Genomic DNA, 21,105 nt, shown 5'->3' with positions numbered 1-21,105 from the left:
TTACGTGCTGCTTTATTTATAATTAATTATTCATAAGAACAATAAATAAGATGGATTAAGTTCTTGTTTTTTTTTAAATAAACCTCATATTTTTATTAGTGTTCTAGATGCAAATATATATTTCTGTTGAAGAACTTTTGTCTGCCTCCCCCTTCCCCCCAGAGTCTCGTGAGAACACTAGGATTTACGAAAACCCCAGATAAGAAGGGATATTCGATTATTCTTAATGCAATACACACTTTTTTTCATTTTATATTAAAGAACATAATATATCGTATCTCATTAAATTAGTTTGGTTACATCTAAGTAACAAAATGATTTTTAAACATTTTCGGATTGTTCGAAGAAATTATTTAATAAGCTTATTTAAAATAATTTATACGGAATGATCAAAATCCTACAAAACTGTTCCACAATAATATAATATAATATAATATATATATTATTATATAATATAATAAATAAGTTCTTAATAGAACTGGGAGATGGACTGAGTCCTTGACTCTTTATCCCGTCATCTGAATGAAGTAAATCTGTGTGGATGGAGTGTTGTTGAGCTAAAAAGCTTTAGTCATGGCTGGGTAACGGCAATAGCCAAGCCTCAGTTAAAACTTCATTGGCTACAGCATCGCCATTTGTTACCTTGGAAGTCCTAAAAAGGACTTTTGATTAGTCTATGGCTTTTTCAAATTTCTCGGCCCCTATATATATAATATATATATATATAATATATAATATAATAAATAACAGTAGTTCCATCGCTATATATATTATAGAGATTGTAGATAATTAACGGTGTCTATTTGACTATATAATTTAATAATATTTAATAATATTTTTTAACAAAATGAAATCCTATTTATTTTTACTTATTATATTTCAATTTACTTATTTATAGAAAAAGTGTTTTGTATTTTATTTTATCTAACTAATATATTTACATTTTACTGCTATGCTGTGATGCGTGTGTTTTAACAGTACACGCTTGCATTATAATGAGCTAAATCGATAAAAAAACACAACAAACACAAATGCATGAGCAACAATATAAACAATATACACTATCCTTCAACATGTACTGGTATTTTAAAAAAAAAATCAGGATATCGTCTATAAAAAGCAAAATTGTATACAGCATCAGACCACCACCACTACCTTGTATCATTCTTCTCAAAGTAATGACAAGTTTTATAGAACATGGTCATATTGGACTGGTTTGATTCTTCACTTCTCGTTGATGTGTTCTATAGAATTGAGGTCGAAACTCTGTAGGATAAAGCAGATTTGTACATAGTATTGCACTCAAATCACGAGTGACAGCACAAAGGGAATTGTACTAATAATCAATGCAGATAAAGCAGAACCGACTAGAATGTGATGATGCCTCGTACTGAGAATTTTATTCACGACAGCTATCGAATCAAAGCTAAACCACATGAAACAATGCTCATAACTTTAATGTCATCTTCCGACATGATTATATTGACATTGAAGATTGGTCACTTAATCCACTCTAATAATAAAGTGGATTAAGACTGGTTAGTGTATCCACTTTCCAAACAACAGACTACGGGTTTGAATCTCGAAGTGCTTATGGATGTTTGGGATTATCTAGATAGGAGATGAATTCCATCGCCCCGTGAGACATCTGTCCGTGCATTACTTGTTCTTCTGTCTGAGAGGATATTTACATTCCCTAAGGATGCATTTATGAATTCCACAAAGGTTTTCTAGTCATTCTCTCTCTCTCTCCAACCACAACCAACAACTCCTTTTCAATCAACTTTTGTGTGTTTTCTTAACTATATAATATTATTGTTAGTGAGTCCTGATTATTCTGGTATGAGGCCACTGTATTATGTCTTGTAATTACGTATGATTTTCTGGTTGGTTTGCAGATGAAAAATCTGAGAGACTGCATGATTCATCTTCACTTAAAAATCCCTTATAAAAGATTCCTTTGCATCCTGTATGGAATTCGGACCCAGCTCCTGCCCAACAGCAAACAGTATTGTAATTATCGAGTTATGAGAACTTTGTGGTATGGCCACACACGCACGCACACATTTTTTTTAAATTGGCTTTTATTACTTTGTTATATTTTGGACTTTATATACTGTACTATATGAAGAGGGGGGAAATGACAACTGCTACGATTAATTTGAACTTTGATAATATTAAGTTTATCAGATTTTTTGCTAAAAGGTTGACATTTATATTTGATTAGTTTATCTTGCGTTAAGAAATAAAAACAAATGTAATGCTGATAAATATTATCTATCTTAAGGTACTTGAATTTTCCTTATTAAAACAGAGCATATTAAAAACAGAAAACATTTAACTGCTTGTTTACACACCAAGCTAGTATTTCTCAATCTTGATTTAATTCACATATTAATTATTCTTATAAAAATAAATAAATAAATGAAATCAAAGCTTTAAATCTGTCTTCTCAAAATAATTTTCTCTAAATTTCAAAATAAATGATAAATTTTGAATTAAAACAGAGAGAGAGAGAGATTTAAGTCTACTTAACTGTTTTGAAATCTTGAGTAGTGTGGAGAACTAACAGCATTTTTACTATAGAGCAAAATTATATTATTAAATATTAAATTAAATATGTTTTCTGGGAATGGATTCATTGATTGTAACCCGCCCTCTAGTGGACACGCTCTACCGATTGGAAACTACTATCCTACCATGAAATCCTTATAGTCAATTGGGCTATAAAGCTCTGATCATGCTTGTGAATATCTTATGAAGTAAAATATTCAATTTTTAAAATACTGTGTAAATTAAATTTAGAGAATATTGAACTCTATAAAGAAATAATGTATTATCTTTGATTTATAGTTGTTTCATTATATTTACTTTGATAAACCTAACAAAAATAATACTTTTTATGTTCTTAGCATATCTACTAGAGATTACCAACGGAGTTATTCAAACAATGACATTGGTACTTGGTTTACTTCGTTTTATCAATATTGTACCCACTTGATAGCGGGTTGCTTGCATTTATCTTCAGATTTCTGTAGCTTTTTTTATTTCTACCCGAAGCTCCAATTGTCCACATGGTTGATCACGTGAATAATTGCTGAGGAGTCTCGCTTTTCAAGGAAGCAAATTTCGCATTCATAGGACTGATTATCTGCTAAGAAAACGAAAAGATGTTGTTGTTAGTGTGCAAACGTTCAGCTTTTATTGGATTCTAAGAAATGCAGCCGGGATTTAAAAGAAATTATCATCGAAAGTTGACTATTCAATTCACCCACTAGCTTCACTATCTCATTCTTGTGTGGTTAATACCCACTTATAATACGCTGGGTGTTTTTAATTTCGGGAAAATAAAAAAATGTTTCGCCATTTACAACATTCATTCTACGAAAAAGAAAGAAGATAAACATCAATGCTTTATTAATTTGACAGTAATCTTTTATTCCCACTAATTATGCGCAGAGGGGGGAATACAAGTAACAGGTTTGTGACATTGAAATACTTGGACATTCGTCAAATAGTAGATCCACAGATGGTGGTTAGTTGGGTTGTCTACGAATGATTACTTCTATATAAGTGAAGGCAGCAAATCTTTTTATTTCTGTATGTTTTTTGGCATCCAATCATACGCATACATTTATTTAAAAAAACACAAAAAAACCCGACATTTGCATATAATTGGTACAGTGCCAAAAATCTATAATGGTATCGCTAATAGATTGTAATGAGCCAGTAAGAGTTCACATCAAATTTCGTCCATTTTAAATATACCCGATTATATAGACTTAATGACAAATTCGTGTTATGTTATATATACATGATGGTTTTAAGAGGGGTGAAATATTAATATTCCAGAGATTGCCCTAAGGGAAAATGCTAACTTGTAATTTATTACAGTCATGGACACCGCTGTGAAAATCTGGTTATTTATGTTTAGAAAAATACGGTTAATTACCCTGACCTAAATACCATTTCAGTTCTACTTTGGTGTGCCTGTTTTGTATCGCTTAAAATTATCGGTTGTCATATTAATCCAATAAACAAAAGCCAAAAAGGTGACGTATTCTTTCAGCTAAGGTGTTGTAAATAAGTTTTAGTTTAGTAACTTTAAAGTCAAGAGAGCAGTTTTGATTTTGTAGGCTTTTTTTCTATGCTCGTGCACTAACGAAATAATATGAAAAAAAAAAAAAAACATTAAGAAAGTTAAATATTCGATCTGTGGGGTTCTTTGATATATTGTTGAGAGTGTAACGAAAGATTTGAGCTTTCTGCCTATTAGCAAAATTATTCATAAAGTAACAGTAGAGATTCTTACCATGATAAAGCCGAATTTGCCACTTCGATTCACATTTCCGCATCTTGTGAGTATTGTGAGTATAGTCCAGAAAAGTTTGATTGTGATGCAAATACGTATTCCAAGTTGGTACTCCTTAAAGATGTAGGACAATAGGACATTTATCTAATACGATAATTAAAATTTTGATCGCAAAATGCACTGAATTATATTTTGTTCTAGGTGAAGATATTTAAATATCATGGGTTATTTGAAAAGAAATATTACCTTTTGTAATTTGGCACCGTTGTCATACCATCAGGTACATACACGTCATCAAAGCCGAAAATATGTAATGAATACATTGATTATATTGTTAGGGTCAACTACGCTTCTCCTCTACATAAAAAGTTTGATTTAAAATCCCATCTAGATTCTTTTGCAAACTAGCTTCATTAGGCTTAACAACCACACAGCCACCAAAAACAATTCATCTGTGACGGCCTCTCGATGGTTTGAAGAACATCCGCTTTTGTTGTTCTCATTCGGAAGTATAAATAAAATCGTGCGAGCTGGCCCTCGCCTTAGTTCAAATATTAATAATTTCGTTTTATTGTATTTTATTTTTATTTATTTATTATTATTTATTTTTATTTATTTATTTATTTATTTTTTTGTTAGACAAATATTTTTACTGAGTTAAGCAATGATCTGTTTCGATATCTGTTATTTATATTCCGGGTTATTAAAAATGCTGTAAATTCAATTTTATGCAACGCTTATGTATAGGAGCATTCCTCTACCCCCAATATATAGGCCTAGCTATAAAATTTAATTTAAAACATTTTAACAACATTATTGGTACGGAAATGTTACTGCAGTTACTAATAGTAAACAGGTGCTCGTTCTGTGCATTTTTTTTTTAGAGAACTGTTGCTCAATTTAAACTATAAATGGCATTTTATATGTTATTGTATTTTGTCTTACAGTACGTCTATATGGACGATCCATTCTACGACACAAACAATTCCAAGAAGGACGTCTCCTACCATAATCTGCAGCCTATAGGCTATTCCACGCCACCAGTGTCTTACGCAATTCCTACTGTCCTTGACCCGCTTTTCCAGAATGGCTTCGCGACGGAAGGTGAGTAACTAATTCTCTGCACTTCTGAACAGCAAATATTCTCGGTATACCTTCAAATTCATTACTTTCGCATTTTCTGTGTCGTACATACATTCTAATACAGTTTAAAAAAAAATATGTGTTAATGGATTATCCCCCCCCCCTAATTCTTTCATTGTGTTTAAATAATCATATTTCATCTCTTTAAGTAATTCCATTCATTGATTTTTCTAAGTATACAATGTGTATTTTTAACGAAATAAAAAAAATACATATTTTCAAAATTTTAAAGAATTCTCTTCTTCTTCATAAATTTAAGCCATCTATTCTGTTTCTGTTAAATGTTTCATATTCCTTTGGTCTATTAATTCATTATAAATTAACATATTAAAATTATAAAATATAATTATAAATATTTTAAAATATTTATAAGCTAAAACAAAAATATAATCAAACAAATGAATGTATATTAAGACAAATATAGCATCTACATAGTGAAAATATTTTTAATTAATTATTTTTTTAATTTATTAGTTGATTTCATTATTCATAATAAATAATTGCATCTGTAAATGTTTACACCTTATTAGCCAATCAGTTTTTAACTCAATTTTCCCTCGTTGTATTACTGCAGTCATCGTTTAATGATAACGGCAAAGAAAAAAATATATATAAAAAAACATTAGATAGCGTTTATTATTTAAGTATTTTTACTAAATCTCTTTATATTTCGTTTTCTAATTATTATGCAATATGTTAATAGTTAAAATGTTTCAAAAATTTCTATTACGTGTAATTTTGGATTTTTCGAAAACAAACACCATTCATCGATCAAGATAACACAGCTATGTTAATTGACCATATACTTCGACCGAATGAATCGGTAGGAAGGGGGGGATCAATCGACCGTGAGATGCGGTGATTGATTCATTCAATCCAATACCCTTGGAGGGTAATGGATGGCAATGCTGTAGCTAATGAAGTTCTAACTGAGGCTCGGCTATTGCTGTTACCCTCCTGCCATGATCAGAGCTTTAATAATTTAATAGCTCATTAACACCTTATCCATACACTGTCCTCTACAGATAACGGGGAATATGAAAAGCATTCTTGCTTCGCCCCTTTAAGCCAGTCCTTATAAGGACTATAAGGACCGAATGAATCGGGAGGGAACGAAGGGATACATTCAATCCAATACCCTTGGAGGGTAATGGATGGCAATGCTGTAGCCAATGAAGTTCTAACTGAGGCTCGGCTATTGCTGTTACCCTCCTGCCATGATCAGAGCTTTAAATGCTCAATAACACCTTATCCATACACTGTCCTCTACAGATAACGGGGAAGATGAAAAGCATTCTTGCTTCGCCCCTTTAAGCCAGTTCTTATAAGGACCGAATGAATCAATCGACCATGAAATGCGGTCGATTGAGATTGATTCATTCAATCCAATACCCTTGGAGGGTAATGGATGGCAATGCTGTAGCCAGTGAAGTTCTAACTGAGGCTTGGCTATTGCTGTTACCCTCCTGCCGTGATCAGAGCTTTAATAGCTCAATAACACCTTATCCCTACACTGTCCTCTACAGATAACGGGGAAGATGTAAAGCATTCTTGCTTCGCCCCTTTAAGCCAGTCCTTATAAGGACTATAAGGATTTTTTACAAAGTTGAGTGGAGACCGTGAGATGCGGTAATTAATAATTAATACTCTTGGAGGGTAATGGATGGCACTGCGGTAGCCAATGAAGTTCTAACTGAGTTTCGGCTATTGCTGTTACCTCCTGCCATGATCAGAGCTTTAATAGCTCAATAACACCTTATCCCTACACTGTCCTCTACAGATAACGGGGAAGATGAAAAGCATTCTTGCTTCGCACCTTTAAGCCAGTCCTTATAAGGATTAATTAATTTTTTACAAAGTGATGTTTTGAACACATTTGTGTTTTTTTAATGATTCTTTCGCGTTTTTTTTATCAAAAGAAAAAAAAAAGAAAAGATGTTCATGTCTTTCTTTATTTTTTCGTGTTTGTCCATACGGATCTTATTTCAAATGGAGCTATATTAAAACAATTTTTTGAGTAGAACTTCCGTTTGCAGTATATGTTTACGTCATGATTCAAAATTAATCTACAACGGTTACTAAATATTATGGAAGAAGGAAGTATAGAAGACGGTGCGGCTGTCTTTGAAGATGATCAACGAGGAAGTAAGGAGTAACCTTTAAAGAGTGAATACCCTTTACGAAGGACGTATGCAAATTTCTGGAGGAAATGAGGAAATGTTAGAAACACTATTGATTAATGAGCCTGTACTCTCATTTTTAACCTCTTGCATATGACAGAAATGTATTACTTCCTTAGTTATCGTTTGGTTTTTCTTTTGGAGCAAAAACACACACGAAAAAACCTTTATATATCTATTTATTTGTACCATATCTATTATAATTAAAATTTCCCTACCCAATCGACTTTTTTATTTATTTATTTTTTTATAGCGATTTTTTAATCTTTTATTTCTGATATTTAAAAAAAAAGTATTTTGTAATATACTAATACATTGCTTATTATTATTGTTGAATTAGATGTCGCACTTGGCTGGGATCCCGACAATTCATTTCAATCTAAACCACCCAGTCAGTGGGCTCCTATGGATGTTTTGGACTGGATATTTCACTGGTCTAAAGAAAAAGGAATCGATCTTCTAGAAGTAAATATGAGAGAGTTAAACAGTTTTTCTGGTCAGGATCTTCTACGGTTATCTCGTGCAGACTTTTATTCCATTGATGAACAATATGGAGGGTCTATTTATGAATATTTTCAATATTATGTTTCTCAACACAGTAAGTTAATTATTTTATATAATGTTATATACTAATTAACTATTACTAATGATAGATGTAATTTTTAAGATAAGTGGAATTTTTTTAAAAATATTCTCTATAATTTTAGATTTTTAAGACAAAATTTATTATACATCTATTTAAAGATTATTTTAGCTGAATATAAATGAATGTTCTGGAAGGTAAGAGCAGTGATGGGGATTGGATAATCTAAAGTCCTTTTCAGGACTTCCAGGGTAACAAATGGCAATGCTGTAGCCAATGAAGTTTTAACTGAGGCTCGGCTATTGCCGTTACTCAGCCATGACTTTTAGCTCAACAACACCCCATCGACACAGATTTTCTTCATTCAGATGACGGGATAAAGAGTCAAGGACTCAGTTCATCGCCCAGTTCTTTTAAGAACTTTAAGGAGCAGTGATGGAAAGCATCAAATTAAAATCGACCGTGAGATGCGGTGATTAATACCCTTGGAGGGTAAGGGATGGCAATGCTGTGGCCAATAAAGTTCTAACTGAGGCTCAGCTGTTACCCTCCTGCCATGATCAGAGCTTTAATAGCTCAATAACACCTTATCCCTACACTGTCCTCTACAGATAAAGGGGAAGATGAAAAGCATTCTTGCTTCGGCCCTTTAAGCCAGTTCTTATAAGGACTATAAGGAGCAGTGATGGGATTGAGGGGAATCAATCGACCGTGAGATGCGGTGATTGATTCATTCAATCCAATACCCCTGGAGGGCAGTGGATGACAATGCTGTAACTAATGAAGTTGAGGAGCAGTGGTGGGAGTGAGGGGAATCAATCGACCGTGAGATGTGGTGATTGATTTATTCAATCCAATACCCCTGGAGGGTAATGGATGGCAATGCTGTAGCTAATGAAGTTCTAACTGAGGCTCGGCTGTATTGCTGTTACCCTCCTGCCATGATCAGAGCTTTAATAGCTCAATAACACCTTATCCCTACACTGTCCTCTACAGATAACGGGGAAGATGAAAAGCATTCTTGCTTCGCCCCTTTAAGCCAGTCCTTATAAGGAGCGGTGATGATTGATGGAGTGATGATTACCCTTGGAGGGTAATGCTGTAGCCAAAGAAGTTCTAACTGAGGCTCGGCTATTGCTGTTACCCTCCGGCCATGATCAGAGCTTTATATTGCTCAATAACACCCTATCCTTCACTGTCCTCTTCAGATAACCGGCAATATGAAAAGCATTCTTGCTTCGCCCATCCAGTCCTTTTAAGGACTTTATGGAGCGGTGAAGTTAGGATAGAGAGAGAGAGAGCCCTTTTTGGGACTACCAGGGTAACGAATGGCAATGCTATAGCCAATGAAATTTTAACTGAGGCTCGGCTATTGCTGTCACTCAGCCATGACTAGAGCTTTTAGCTCAATAACACCCCATTCACACAGATTTTCTTCATTCAGATGACGGTATAAGGAGTCAAGGACTTAGTCTATCTTCCAGTTCTTTTAAAAACTTTAAGAAAAGGAGCGGTGAGACCTTAGAATCGACCGTGAGATGAGGTGATTAATATAATCTTGGAGGGTAATGGATGGCAATGCTGTAGCCAATGAAGTTCTAACTGAGGCTCGGCTATTGCTGTTACCCTCCTACCATGATCAGAGCTTTATATAGCTCAATACCACATTATCTCTACAGATAATGAGGAATATGAAAAGCATTCTTGCTTTTCCCCTTTAAGCGTCATTTTAAGGACAATTATGGTGCGGTGAGAGCTAGGCAGGGTGAAAGAAGATCACCCAGTCCTTTTTAGACTTCCAGGGTAGCGGATGGCCAATGAACTTTTAACTAAGGCTCGGCTAATGCCGTTACTCAGACATGACTAGAGCTTTCAACTCAATAACACTCCATCCACACAGATTCTCTTCATTCAGATGATGGGATAAAGAGTCAAGGACTCAGTCCATCGCCCAGTTCTTTTTACAACTTTAGGAGCGGTGATTAATACCCGTGGAGGGTAATGGATGGCAATGCTGTAGTCAATAAAGTTCTAACTGAGGCTCGGCTATTGCTGTTACCCTCTTGCCATGATCAGAGCTTTAATAGCTCAATAACATCTTATCCCTACACTGTCCTCTACAGATAAAGGGGAAGATGAAAAGCATTCTTGCTTCGCCCCTTTAAGTCAGTCCTTATAAGGATGAGGAATGATCAAATGAGAGAGTTATTGAACATGACTATCCTGGGAGGGTAATGGATGGCAATGCTGTAGCCAATGAAGTTCTTAGGCACGACTATTGCTGTTACACTCCTGCCATGATCATAGCTTTAATAGCTCAATAACACCTTATCCCTACACTGTCCTCTACAACTAACGTTGAAGATGAAAAGCATTCTTGCTTCGTCCCTTTAAGCCAGTCCTTATAAGGATAAGTTAATCATAAATCAAAAATGATGTTTAGCGGCTTGTATACGTAGCTTTGTTTTACTTATTTGTTAATTGTGTAACAACGAAGATTTGGATTTCATATTTAATTTCAGTGAAATAATTAGCATTTTTTTTTGCACCTATACTGCGTTTGTATCCCTACGTCATCACTTGAGTCCCTATGGTTTTCGGTTATTACGCTACAGACTGTCTATATTTTGGTGGTCTAATTTCCGTAATAAGTGATGTTGATCCATTATTTGATTAATGAAATATTTTTCCATATAAAATACGAAAGGAAGCTATATATCGAATATTAGTAGAAAATATTTGTTTGAGTAACAAAATTTATGAATCACAAAATGAATATTTGGATACAACTTTTTATTTTTACTCACCTAGAGTTTTATGGTGAGTGTAAGAACACGGAATGAAATATATGAGAAAAAGTTTGACAAGTCAGTATAGATACTGATTAGTTACAAAAATTCATAATTTGCAATTGTTTTGGACATTTAAATTGGCCAACTTTAATTTAGAAGGATAAAGAGAGATAATTTAGTAAGGTTTGTCATATGTCCGTTGGAATATTTTGTCTATAAATTGCATACTCTTTTGGCTGGAAATAATGAGATTGGTTAACTCAACTTCAGTATTAAAAAAAAGAAAAAGAAAAAGAAAAAAAAAGTTTTTCGTATGACACCGTATTCGCATTCTAATCCAGGTTTTCTTCGACGTAAAGGCATCGTCAATACGTGAATTTAAGATATGATTATAAATTTGATATAAAATCTTAATAATGAATATTTTATAGTTAATAAAGAGAGACAGAAGAGAGGAAGAAGTCTTGAAACTTAAAACAGTTTCGAAATGGAGAAAGTTGCTATAACTATGTTTGATCTTTACAGCAAGGTTCCTGAATTACCTAATCCCCAGCAGTATTAAAATGTATTTCCAGCTTTTCATGAGTGGGAATGCCATTAAAAATTCTGTTAAGTGGAATCAGATGCTTAAACGTTATATTTTTTGTATTACTTTACTAAGTTTGAGCTATTTTTTATTGAAAATAACGATTTAATTTTTTTTCTTTTTTATGTTTAAAGAAAATTCGCCTTACATTAATATAATTTTAAGTATTATATTTGCATGCGCTTGAAATGTGTGGCAAAATACAGTATTAAGTAAATTAAGTTGTATCTCGGACAATATCAGAATAGTAAAATCATTTCGAATGAGTTATCTAAAATTTCATGTTATATAATTAAGAAAACATTTTCCATTCAATTAATGTAATATATTTCGGTGAGATATTATTTAATTTCTCGAGATTGTAAAGTTATCGTATTTCTACACCATTTATTAATTAGGATACCAAGCTATAATAGCAGTTGCTATTTTTGCGTTACATTTATCAGTATGTGCAATTTACAGCAGTAAAGTTAAAGCTAAATCCCACAATTCCTTGCTTCACAGAACAGTCGTCTCATGTGCCAACGGACTTCTCTACTCTCTTCCGGACAGAAAATACCTTTCCAGATCTGTCAGACTGGACCAGTGATCCTTTCTCCCAGTGGCCAACCCTAATGGGTCCTGATATACGCAATGGTTAGTGCATTTTTCTCCCTCCTTTTTTTTTTAAAGAAGCTATTTTGCTTTGTTAAGGTGCTGCCATCTATTTTTTGGCGTGATTTAATGCTGACACCTGTTGTTGGTTATTAAAAATAATTCGCATGGCTACTAAAAGAATAGCAAATGACAATAAAATATGCATTTATATTAATAATCGATTGGTGTTTTACGCTAAACAGCGGAAGTATTTTTGAAATTCCAGATAAGAAGCCTAATATTAATTTATTGTGCTATCATTGTTGAATATCAGGAGGTCAAAATGGGTTGACCAATACAGCATACATGGTTTTTAAGTTATTTATATGCAAACAGCATTTTGTTTACTGCCTCTACTTTTAAAAAAATGTTATTACGATATATTTCAATTATGCTAAGCGGTTAATGCAAGAATATAGGCATTGCGAGTTATATTAGAATTTGTAGCATGTCTCATCATGCGATATACCTTGACGATATTTCTTAACTTTTTTATATGAGTGTGTCATATTTCTTCACAGAATCAGACAGAGAAGACAGAGAAAGTACAAGTAGTACACTAAGTACAGTAAATGAAAAAGCACTTGGAGATAACCATTCTTTTCTATCATCTCATATAGGGACAGAAACTACAGGTGAGTTAAAATAAATAATTTATGCTTTACTACTACTAATAATAATAATAACTTAAAATGTCTTTGTTCTTGGATAAATTCTAGAAGATAATGTAAAGAAATTAGAAATCTGACAAGTTGAAACTGTTAAGGAGAAAATTATCAATGCAGATTAAAAGGAAATTGAGGGAGAAATATATAAAAAAATTAATCTCAAACTTGAAATCAAAAGTTCTTTTTTTTTTTAATATTAATAATATTGCCAACCTAGTTGACAAAAGCAGTTAGTGCATCCCCTCAATGAATAGTCTGTGGGTTTAAATCCCCACCCATAAGTAAGCATGTTTGTGATTGTGTAGTAAATGCTGGAAGTGGCTAAAAAGTAAACGTAAAAAAGTAAATTTAAATTAATTTCTTAATCAATTCTCTTTATTTAAGAAGTTTGCATAGTAAAGAGTATTTATCCTTTTTCTTTACTATATTTTCTTTAGATCTAGACAACACAGACGACAAAAAAGGTCGGAGAGGAAGGCCAGTGAAAGGGGAGACAAAGAGCAGAGGTCGACAAGGTAAAGTATTTTCACTGATTGTTGTAACACATCAAAGCGTTCATTTTCTGAAGTTTTCGATTGATTGAATTTGTCATTTATAACTTCAGATTGTTAATTCTATTTTTCAGGTAAAGGAACCGGTAAACTATGGGAATTTATAAGGGATCTCTTACTTAACCCTGCCACTAATCCTAGTTTGATACGTTGGGAACGAAGGGAGGAGGGCATCTTCAAGTTTGTTCAGTCAGACAGAGTTGCCAAAATGTGGGGTGAAAGGAAGCAAAATAACAAAATGACCTACGAAAAACTCAGCAGGGCAATGAGGTAAGTTATTTTACTACCTATTTCAGTCTGGAATACTAATAATTATGAGTAGTCTTAAATTAGAATAATCACTATCGAAAAGCACTGGGAGATTTATTCTTGATTTTTGGTTATAGCCGGTTTTCGGTTAGGTTTGTAAATCATAGGCAAGTAAAGTTGCCCACAAATCTCTCTCTCTCTCTCTCTCTCTCTCTCTCTCTCTCTTTCATTTTCAGATCAAACAGCAGTATGAGTATGAGCACTACACGTGCCAGACAGAGATTCATTACTATCTGTGTTGTTACTATTGCGTCATTGTTTTCATACCGGTTTCGTGATTGCATCGCAACTTATATCAACATAATAGAGATTCCAATTAAAAGCTTAATAAATCTAGGAAACTGCTTGGCTATTTCGAGCAGTAGTTTTTATTTATTTATCTGTTTACCTTAAATATAAATATAACTATTTAATCTGGAAGAATAAAAAGGTGAACATTTTATTTTCGTCATACTTATTATTGTGGTTGTTCTTTATATATATCATTTTGATCAAATTTATCTCTCTTTCTGTCTTTCCCAGATTCCATCTTATTATGCTTAGATAGTCTTTTGGTGGGTTAATCAATTGGTTTTTCTTTCTTCTTTCTTTCTAAATCCTCACGTTTTACCTTTTATGGTGTCGAGGAAAGTATTCTTGGACTTCGCAACCGTAACTCGAGGATAAGGAGGTTAGCCCTATGCCTCCCGGTGTGTCCTATGTCTGTAGATGCGTGTGTTCACAGTTCACGAAAATCCCCATTTTTCGGGCGAAAAAATCTCCGTATAGAACTTGCTAACTCACCTTTCGTCGAAAGAGAACCAGAGGTTCCTCACATCACTGACGGGAATCGAACCCAGATCTTTCCGACCAAAGGGCTTCGTATAGACGAAGCCGTTTGGTCGGAAAGGCTTTCTAAACAATATTCTGAGAACGAAGAAGGTAATTCTCTTTTAAGTATTATTTACGAGTAATCTAGATTTACATTTTAAGAAATAATTACAGTGGACTTCTTACTAGTGAAGGTTTTTTCCTTTTCTTTTTTTATTTCTTTTATTTTTATATTAAAACATATGCTTAGAATAATAGGCTTTGCTTTTTACAAAAACAATAATCTTTTTATTCTTTTATTGCTAAAAATATCTATAAAGAAATTGCCAAATCAGATGCCTTCCTTCATAGGCTCAAATATTTTAAACATTCCAACATATAATTGTATAAATGAGGACCATCTAGCGAGAAAAAAATGAAAACTATTCACTATAATGGAATTCCACTGCTTTTTTTTTTTTTTGACTTATCCGACTGTAAGTTATCTCATGGAATTTGAATCTCCCAAATACAATCTCATTGATAGGTGATAATCCTTATAACACCTGACATTGAGATGATAATCCTTGTCACTTAACCTTTATCCTTCTTCTTCTAGGACATACTATGCAAGTCACATACTAGTTCCTGTTCCTAAAAATGAAGGCTTGCCAAAGAAACTGGTGTACAAGTTTGGTCCTCGGGCAACAGGGTGGTGGTGAAATGATTGATGCATGGTCTTCCTGCCTACCAGATTGGTGGTTGGTGATCCTGGTGGTGGCGGTAATAACTGTGATGATTACTATGACTCGGTCACTATTTAAAACATATGTGCGTGCATGAACTAATAAAGACTAACTTAAAAACAAGCAAGCACTAATCTGTATAGCAACTAATTCTTTCATTTTGCACTGGTATCGGGTTTAATATCTTATCATAATACCGACTATCTTCTTTAATGCCTGCTTAAAGTTTCAATTCACATCCTGGAAGCCGTTTGATCGTATAACAAAAATAAATAAATTTCACATTTCATTTCCAGTGATAATGGTTCGGCATATACCATTCCTTGCTATTGTCGAAGTCAAAGTAGGAAAATAAATGTCCCAAATCAATTTTTGGTATTTATTATATAAATATAATTTTAAAATTTTAATGCTTAAATGGTGTATTAAAATTCCTTAAATAACAAAATTTATTTTTGGTATAAAGTTATAAATTATTAAAAATTTATATAAAACTTTACTATAAATTGGCTATTTATTACACATATGCATATATTTGCAAGGATTAATGATTCTTTGTATGATTACAGTGGAAATGAAATGTTAAGTTTATTATACCGTATTTCATGAGTGAATTAAGAATAAATAAGTGTTAATTATAAAATTTCAGTTTTCGTTATATTTCTAAATCAGTAGTGTGTTTGTAGAGCATTATTATAAGGAAATAGCTTTATTTCAGAGTTGACATAATGTAATATATAAATTAATATTATGAATTTGCAGTAAATAGTAAAATTTTTACATCATAAATACTGGATTTGGATTGTGTCAATAGACCATATTATTTACTAAGATTGGTAAAACGTATTTTACGAAATATTAACGTTTGAAACAAATTACCATCAAATTCCTATATGTTAAAATTATATTAATTCAGCAGTGTTCAACTTTTTTTTTTTTTTTGTCGACGAAAGTTGAACAATGTCGATAGAAATTGTCTGGTTAGAATGAAATTAAGAATACGTTTTTTTAGAGATTTCAATTACCATTTTCGTTAAATTCAATGCAGAAAAAAATGGAATTGCTATCATTTCAAATAGCGTTGGCAAAACAACTGAAACTATTGTAAAAATAAATGATTTTTGCGTATATTCTAAATGCCCAAGTTAATTATACTTAAACTCGTCACAACTAAATTATTGTTTATTGGAGACCTGAAGTAACTTGAAAAAGATGCTAGGTCTATAAAGCAGGATTCCCAGATTATCTGTCCCTTAGCCCACCACTGTGCTAAAACTTAAAAAAAAAATCACTTTGCAAATAGTGCAATTAAAACTAAAATTGAAATGTATGAAAAAATGTTTCTAGAGACTCCAGATATAGATCAATAATATCCGTCCAACTAGAGCCAAGGAATGACATACTAAGACAGATAAAGTGTAACCATTAGGTCTAATGCATTTTGCAGAGCCTGTCTTAAAAAATAAAAATAAAACAAATGGCATGCGCCTTATTTTTTATTTTCATTAAAAAAGAGTTCTAAGTGCATGAAACTGGGAATACAAAAACAATTATAAAAAAAAAGAAAAAAAAATCAATGCAAGTCCAGTATTGAAATTAAGATAACTAGCGTTTAACCTAATGTTACTTCCCCAATCCCTTCTTATAACCAAAGAAACAAACAAAAAATTCCTGTGATAATTATTAACTTCTTCCAACTTCAGATACTACTACAAAAGCCAGGTTCTGTTACCTGTTTTTGGAAGAAGGCTGGTTTACAAATTTGGACCAAATGCAACAGGATGGAGACCACAGTAAAAGTAAGAAGTGTTTGGTAACCAACAAATGTTCTCATTATTAAAAAAAAAATCAGCAAATAAAAAAAAAGCCAACAGTTCTGATCATTATCAACACAGGACCAAATATGTGCTCTACTATAGCACTTTCACAGAGTTCATAAACTGGTTGTGTACAGAGATGTTATTGTTACAGAAGTATTGTTAGTTGTTCTCACTTTGTTGTATAATGATAAAGAGATTATTAATTGCAAATAGTTTTAAAGTATTTCCTTGTATATCAAAAAAAAGTGATGAATTATAGAATATATGATGATAAAAATATGTTGGTTGTAATTGTCATTTTAAAACGATGCTTGGCCGTCCCCGTATCAGGAATGCCTATGTATATAATGTTTCGAAGGTTTATATATAAATGATGGAGGTTTTTCCTGAACGGTATTTAAATTCTTGCATTCCTAATTGCTCACAGAATGTATCCCTAATTAGCCTCTGTAGTGTTTAAGTGATTGATTTACTGTGAATCCTGATGCAAACGGGGGACCATTTGGTCTGTTTGGACATATTTCATTTTGAATGAGGTCTTTAATTGTAATACTGAGATTTTCTACATTGTTTTTCGATTTTTTCCTCAAAAATACGACACTCGGGACACACACACACACACACACACACACACACACACACACACACACACACACACACACACACACACACACACACACACACACACACACACACACACACACACACACACACACGCACACACACACACACGCGATTATTGATAATACTTGTAGACAGCATTATCCTGTAATGAAACTGCTGCTTTTTTTTCCGAATTATATAAGTTTGTTAACAGGGCATTATGGGTATCTTCTACGTAAATCACTCTAGAGTGATTATTTTTGTATAGAGTAGTTGTAAACTCCATAAAGAACTGTGAAAATGCATTGTATGTTCGTGTGCGTGTATTATGTATATGAAAGTCTTTTCTCATGCAAAAGAGCCCTAGTCTCATTCGAAAGGACAGTATATAGACAGAATGGACTGTAATGTAAATAGAATTACATTAAAGATATCAAATATATTTGTTCATGCATCTTCGCCTGTTTTAAATATGAATTTCTTGAGCAAAATCTTGACCTTTCAGTAATAATCATCATTAAATCACTCGTTTGTTTATTTTTAAGATTGGTGTCTAGCCATAACTGTTATTTTTTTTACTGGTATACATAAGAACTTTCATCTGATCTCTCTCTCTCTCTCTCTCTCTCTTTTGGTAAAATGACATTGTCGGAAAATTAAGGTCTTGTATATTTGTTGTATATACACGCATATATAAATAAATATTATATATATATACAAATGAGATGCAATATTTTCTTTCTGATTTAACTATCATTTAAAACTAAGTGCCTTCCCCCCTCTCAAAAAAAAAATGTCAGAGTTCTGTACTAGCTGATCCTGACCAACACTCATTAGATTAAATTACCGTGCCAAAGTGTTAAATATGTGAACTGCAAAACGATTTCAAATTTTTCCGATTCTTATAATGAATAAAATGTTTATTTCTTCAAACACTTCTCATTATTATGATTAAAATATTCAAAACATCATTTTCCTATAATAATAGTACGCACGTTTATTTTTTGCATTAAGTCGAGATAGATATAATATTTTTTCTCCTGTTTTGTTACTATTTTTTTTCAATTTAGAAAAATTCAAAATAAGAAATTTTTTCTCTAATTACCTATGAAATTATATTAAATACGAAATGATTTCATAGCCAAGTAATGTTTATCTAGACTATTGATGCCCTTTTTTTTTTTAGATGGTTTACTTAAGCCATTCTCGTGATAAAGACACGAAACTGGTAATAGCCGTAGAGGGAAGATTGTTAAGCTAATAGTCATTTCATAATTTTTAACTGTGATAATGATTAAAGAACTCATTTTTTAAAGTTAAAAAATAATCTACTGAACGAAGAAGGAATTGTAATAATTTCTGGGATGATTTTATCTTTATCAGAAAAAAATAAATATATATATTTTTTCCAAACTAAAATCGGATTTTAATTCATATGTTGTGCTGTATTTATATACTCATGCCATTTATTTCAATCAATAATTTACTTAGATGTTTGTTGACATTGCAAATGTTCAAAATTACAGCATATTTTTCAAAGTGTGGTTCTCTAGTAATATAAAAAAAATTAAAAAGTAATAGATAGATTTCTTTTTTAAACTAAAATTTATGATAACATTTTTAAATGCAGAAATATTTATCTTTGCAGATATAATAAAGATAATATATAATAACAAATTAAGCAATAAAATATTATTGTCAACTTATGCAATAAGAATAAATTTCTTTGATTAAAATATTTATCTTTGCAGATATAATAAAGATAATATATAATAACAAATTAAGCAATAAAATATTATTGTCAACTTATGCAATAAGAATAAATTTCTTTGATTAAAATATACTTCTAAAAAAAAAAAGAAAAGAAAAGAAATATCTAAAGACCGATAAACCGTTTTATTTTATATCTTTATTATAAATAACATAACATATCTTTATAATAAATAACATAACAACCAACAGTTTAATATAAAAGCAAATTAAATATATATAAGATAAAAAGTAGTTGTTTTTAGAATAAAACGAACAAATGAAAATTCAATACGCCATTAAATATTCATAAAAGAATATTTATTTATGAATAATTTTTGTATTTTCATTTCAATTTTTTTATGTAAACTACAAAATGGTGTGACAAAAATTTATATACCTGTATCTTCGCAAAATAAACATATTTTATTTGTGACAGAATGATTTAACATCAGTAGGTTTGAAAACACGAAATTAAAGAAAATATGAGAATTGATGGACGGTGATGATTATGAAAACTTTAGAACCACAACTATTCAGGTAACAATTGATAGCGACATGTACCTTGAATACGTCACAAAAGTTATTTCTTTCTGATTGGAAGTAAATTACAAACATATTGTGTAGATGTTTGAATATTGCATAGAAAATGGCTCTTTAGTTATTGCAGTCAACATTTGTGATATTGAGAGATATACTTCAAAAATCAATTTAATTACATTTAATTTTATTCCTTATTGATAATACTGTTTTGGAAATAATATATGACAAATTTCTATTTTGATTATTAAAAAAAAAAAAAAGAAAAGAAAAGCTGTGTAAACGTAAATCACATTGAAACTTAGAGCAAATTATCACTGGACTGGTCAGTGTACAGTATTATATGAATTAAAATTAATATATATATAGATATATTAACCTCTTGTAAATTTTGTATTAGATTATAATAACATAATTTTTGGTGCTATTGTGAATATCACCTTCACCTCCTAAAGTCACGTGTGCCTTTCTGCGTAATGATGCCTTGTGAGGATTAATAATCCTGTCATCAAAGAATATTGTTCAGATCAAAATAAAAAACAAAATACCATAGAATAGGGAAGCTTCCAAATATAATCTAAGAATGATTGTTGAAATATATTTTTTCATTCCAAGTATGTGTTGTATTATGTCACTTTGATAAACGACAACGTGTGATGATGCCAGTTGTTACATATCTATATAAAAGAAAGCCAATGGCTCATTTTTTTGTTGCACATTGTACGCCAGTTGTCCACCTGTAAATAGTTTCATGGTTTTTTTTAACCATAATTTGCTCATTTCATCTGTATGTTTTATTATCTGGATAGAGTGAAATAAAAAATATATATATATATATATTTCAGATTCGGTGTTGGTTTGATTATTTATGAATGTAACTACCTTCTTTGAACTTTATACAATTATATAAAGCGATCTAAATTAAAAAAAAATAATTATTTAAAAAATTATGAAGATTAATAATTATTATTACATCTCCACAAGTTCTTCGAGTTACTGGATCCACAATGAGTCGAATATCCAATTCTACTTCATCGAATGATATTAAAATAAATATAATTAATTATGTGAATAATATTAAAGTTTTTAATTTAACTG

The 21,105-nt window shown here is 31.7% G+C and overlaps 1 protein-coding gene across 4 annotated transcripts in view; it reads left to right on the top strand.

The window, feature by feature from the left end:
* Positions 1 to 19,451, top strand: part of LOC150092171 (ETS homologous factor-like) — a 69,676-nt gene extending 50,225 nt beyond the window's left edge. Inside the window, exons 3-10 of one of the 4 annotated variants that reach the window (XM_090415226.1) lie at positions 5,260 to 5,416; positions 7,976 to 8,233; positions 12,101 to 12,232; positions 12,754 to 12,867; positions 13,338 to 13,415; positions 13,526 to 13,721; positions 15,169 to 15,332; positions 16,999 to 19,449. In XM_090415226.1, the coding sequence (XP_090271352.1) occupies positions 5,260 to 5,416; positions 7,976 to 8,233; positions 12,101 to 12,232; positions 12,754 to 12,867; positions 13,338 to 13,415; positions 13,526 to 13,721; positions 15,169 to 15,271 (1,038 nt within the window). In that variant the 3' untranslated portion in view covers positions 15,272 to 15,332; positions 16,999 to 19,449. Of the gene's footprint in view, positions 1 to 5,259; positions 5,417 to 7,975; positions 8,234 to 12,100; positions 12,233 to 12,753; positions 12,868 to 13,337; positions 13,416 to 13,525; positions 13,722 to 15,168; positions 15,671 to 16,998 lie in introns of all 4 variants that reach the window. The other 3 variants (XM_090415225.1, XM_090415227.1, XM_090415228.1) reach the window with 3 other exon arrangements.
* Positions 19,452 to 21,105: the final 1,654 nt, after the last annotated feature.

This window comes from Typopeltis vanoorti, unplaced genomic scaffold (genome assembly GCF_054136105.1).
Source record: "Typopeltis vanoorti isolate ZY-2024b unplaced genomic scaffold, IOZ_Tvanoo_1.0 HiC_scaffold_24, whole genome shotgun sequence".
In the NCBI taxonomy this organism is placed as follows: Eukaryota; Metazoa; Arthropoda; class Arachnida; order Uropygi; family Thelyphonidae; genus Typopeltis; species Typopeltis vanoorti.
This window is presented reverse-complemented; position numbering and strand designations above follow the sequence as displayed.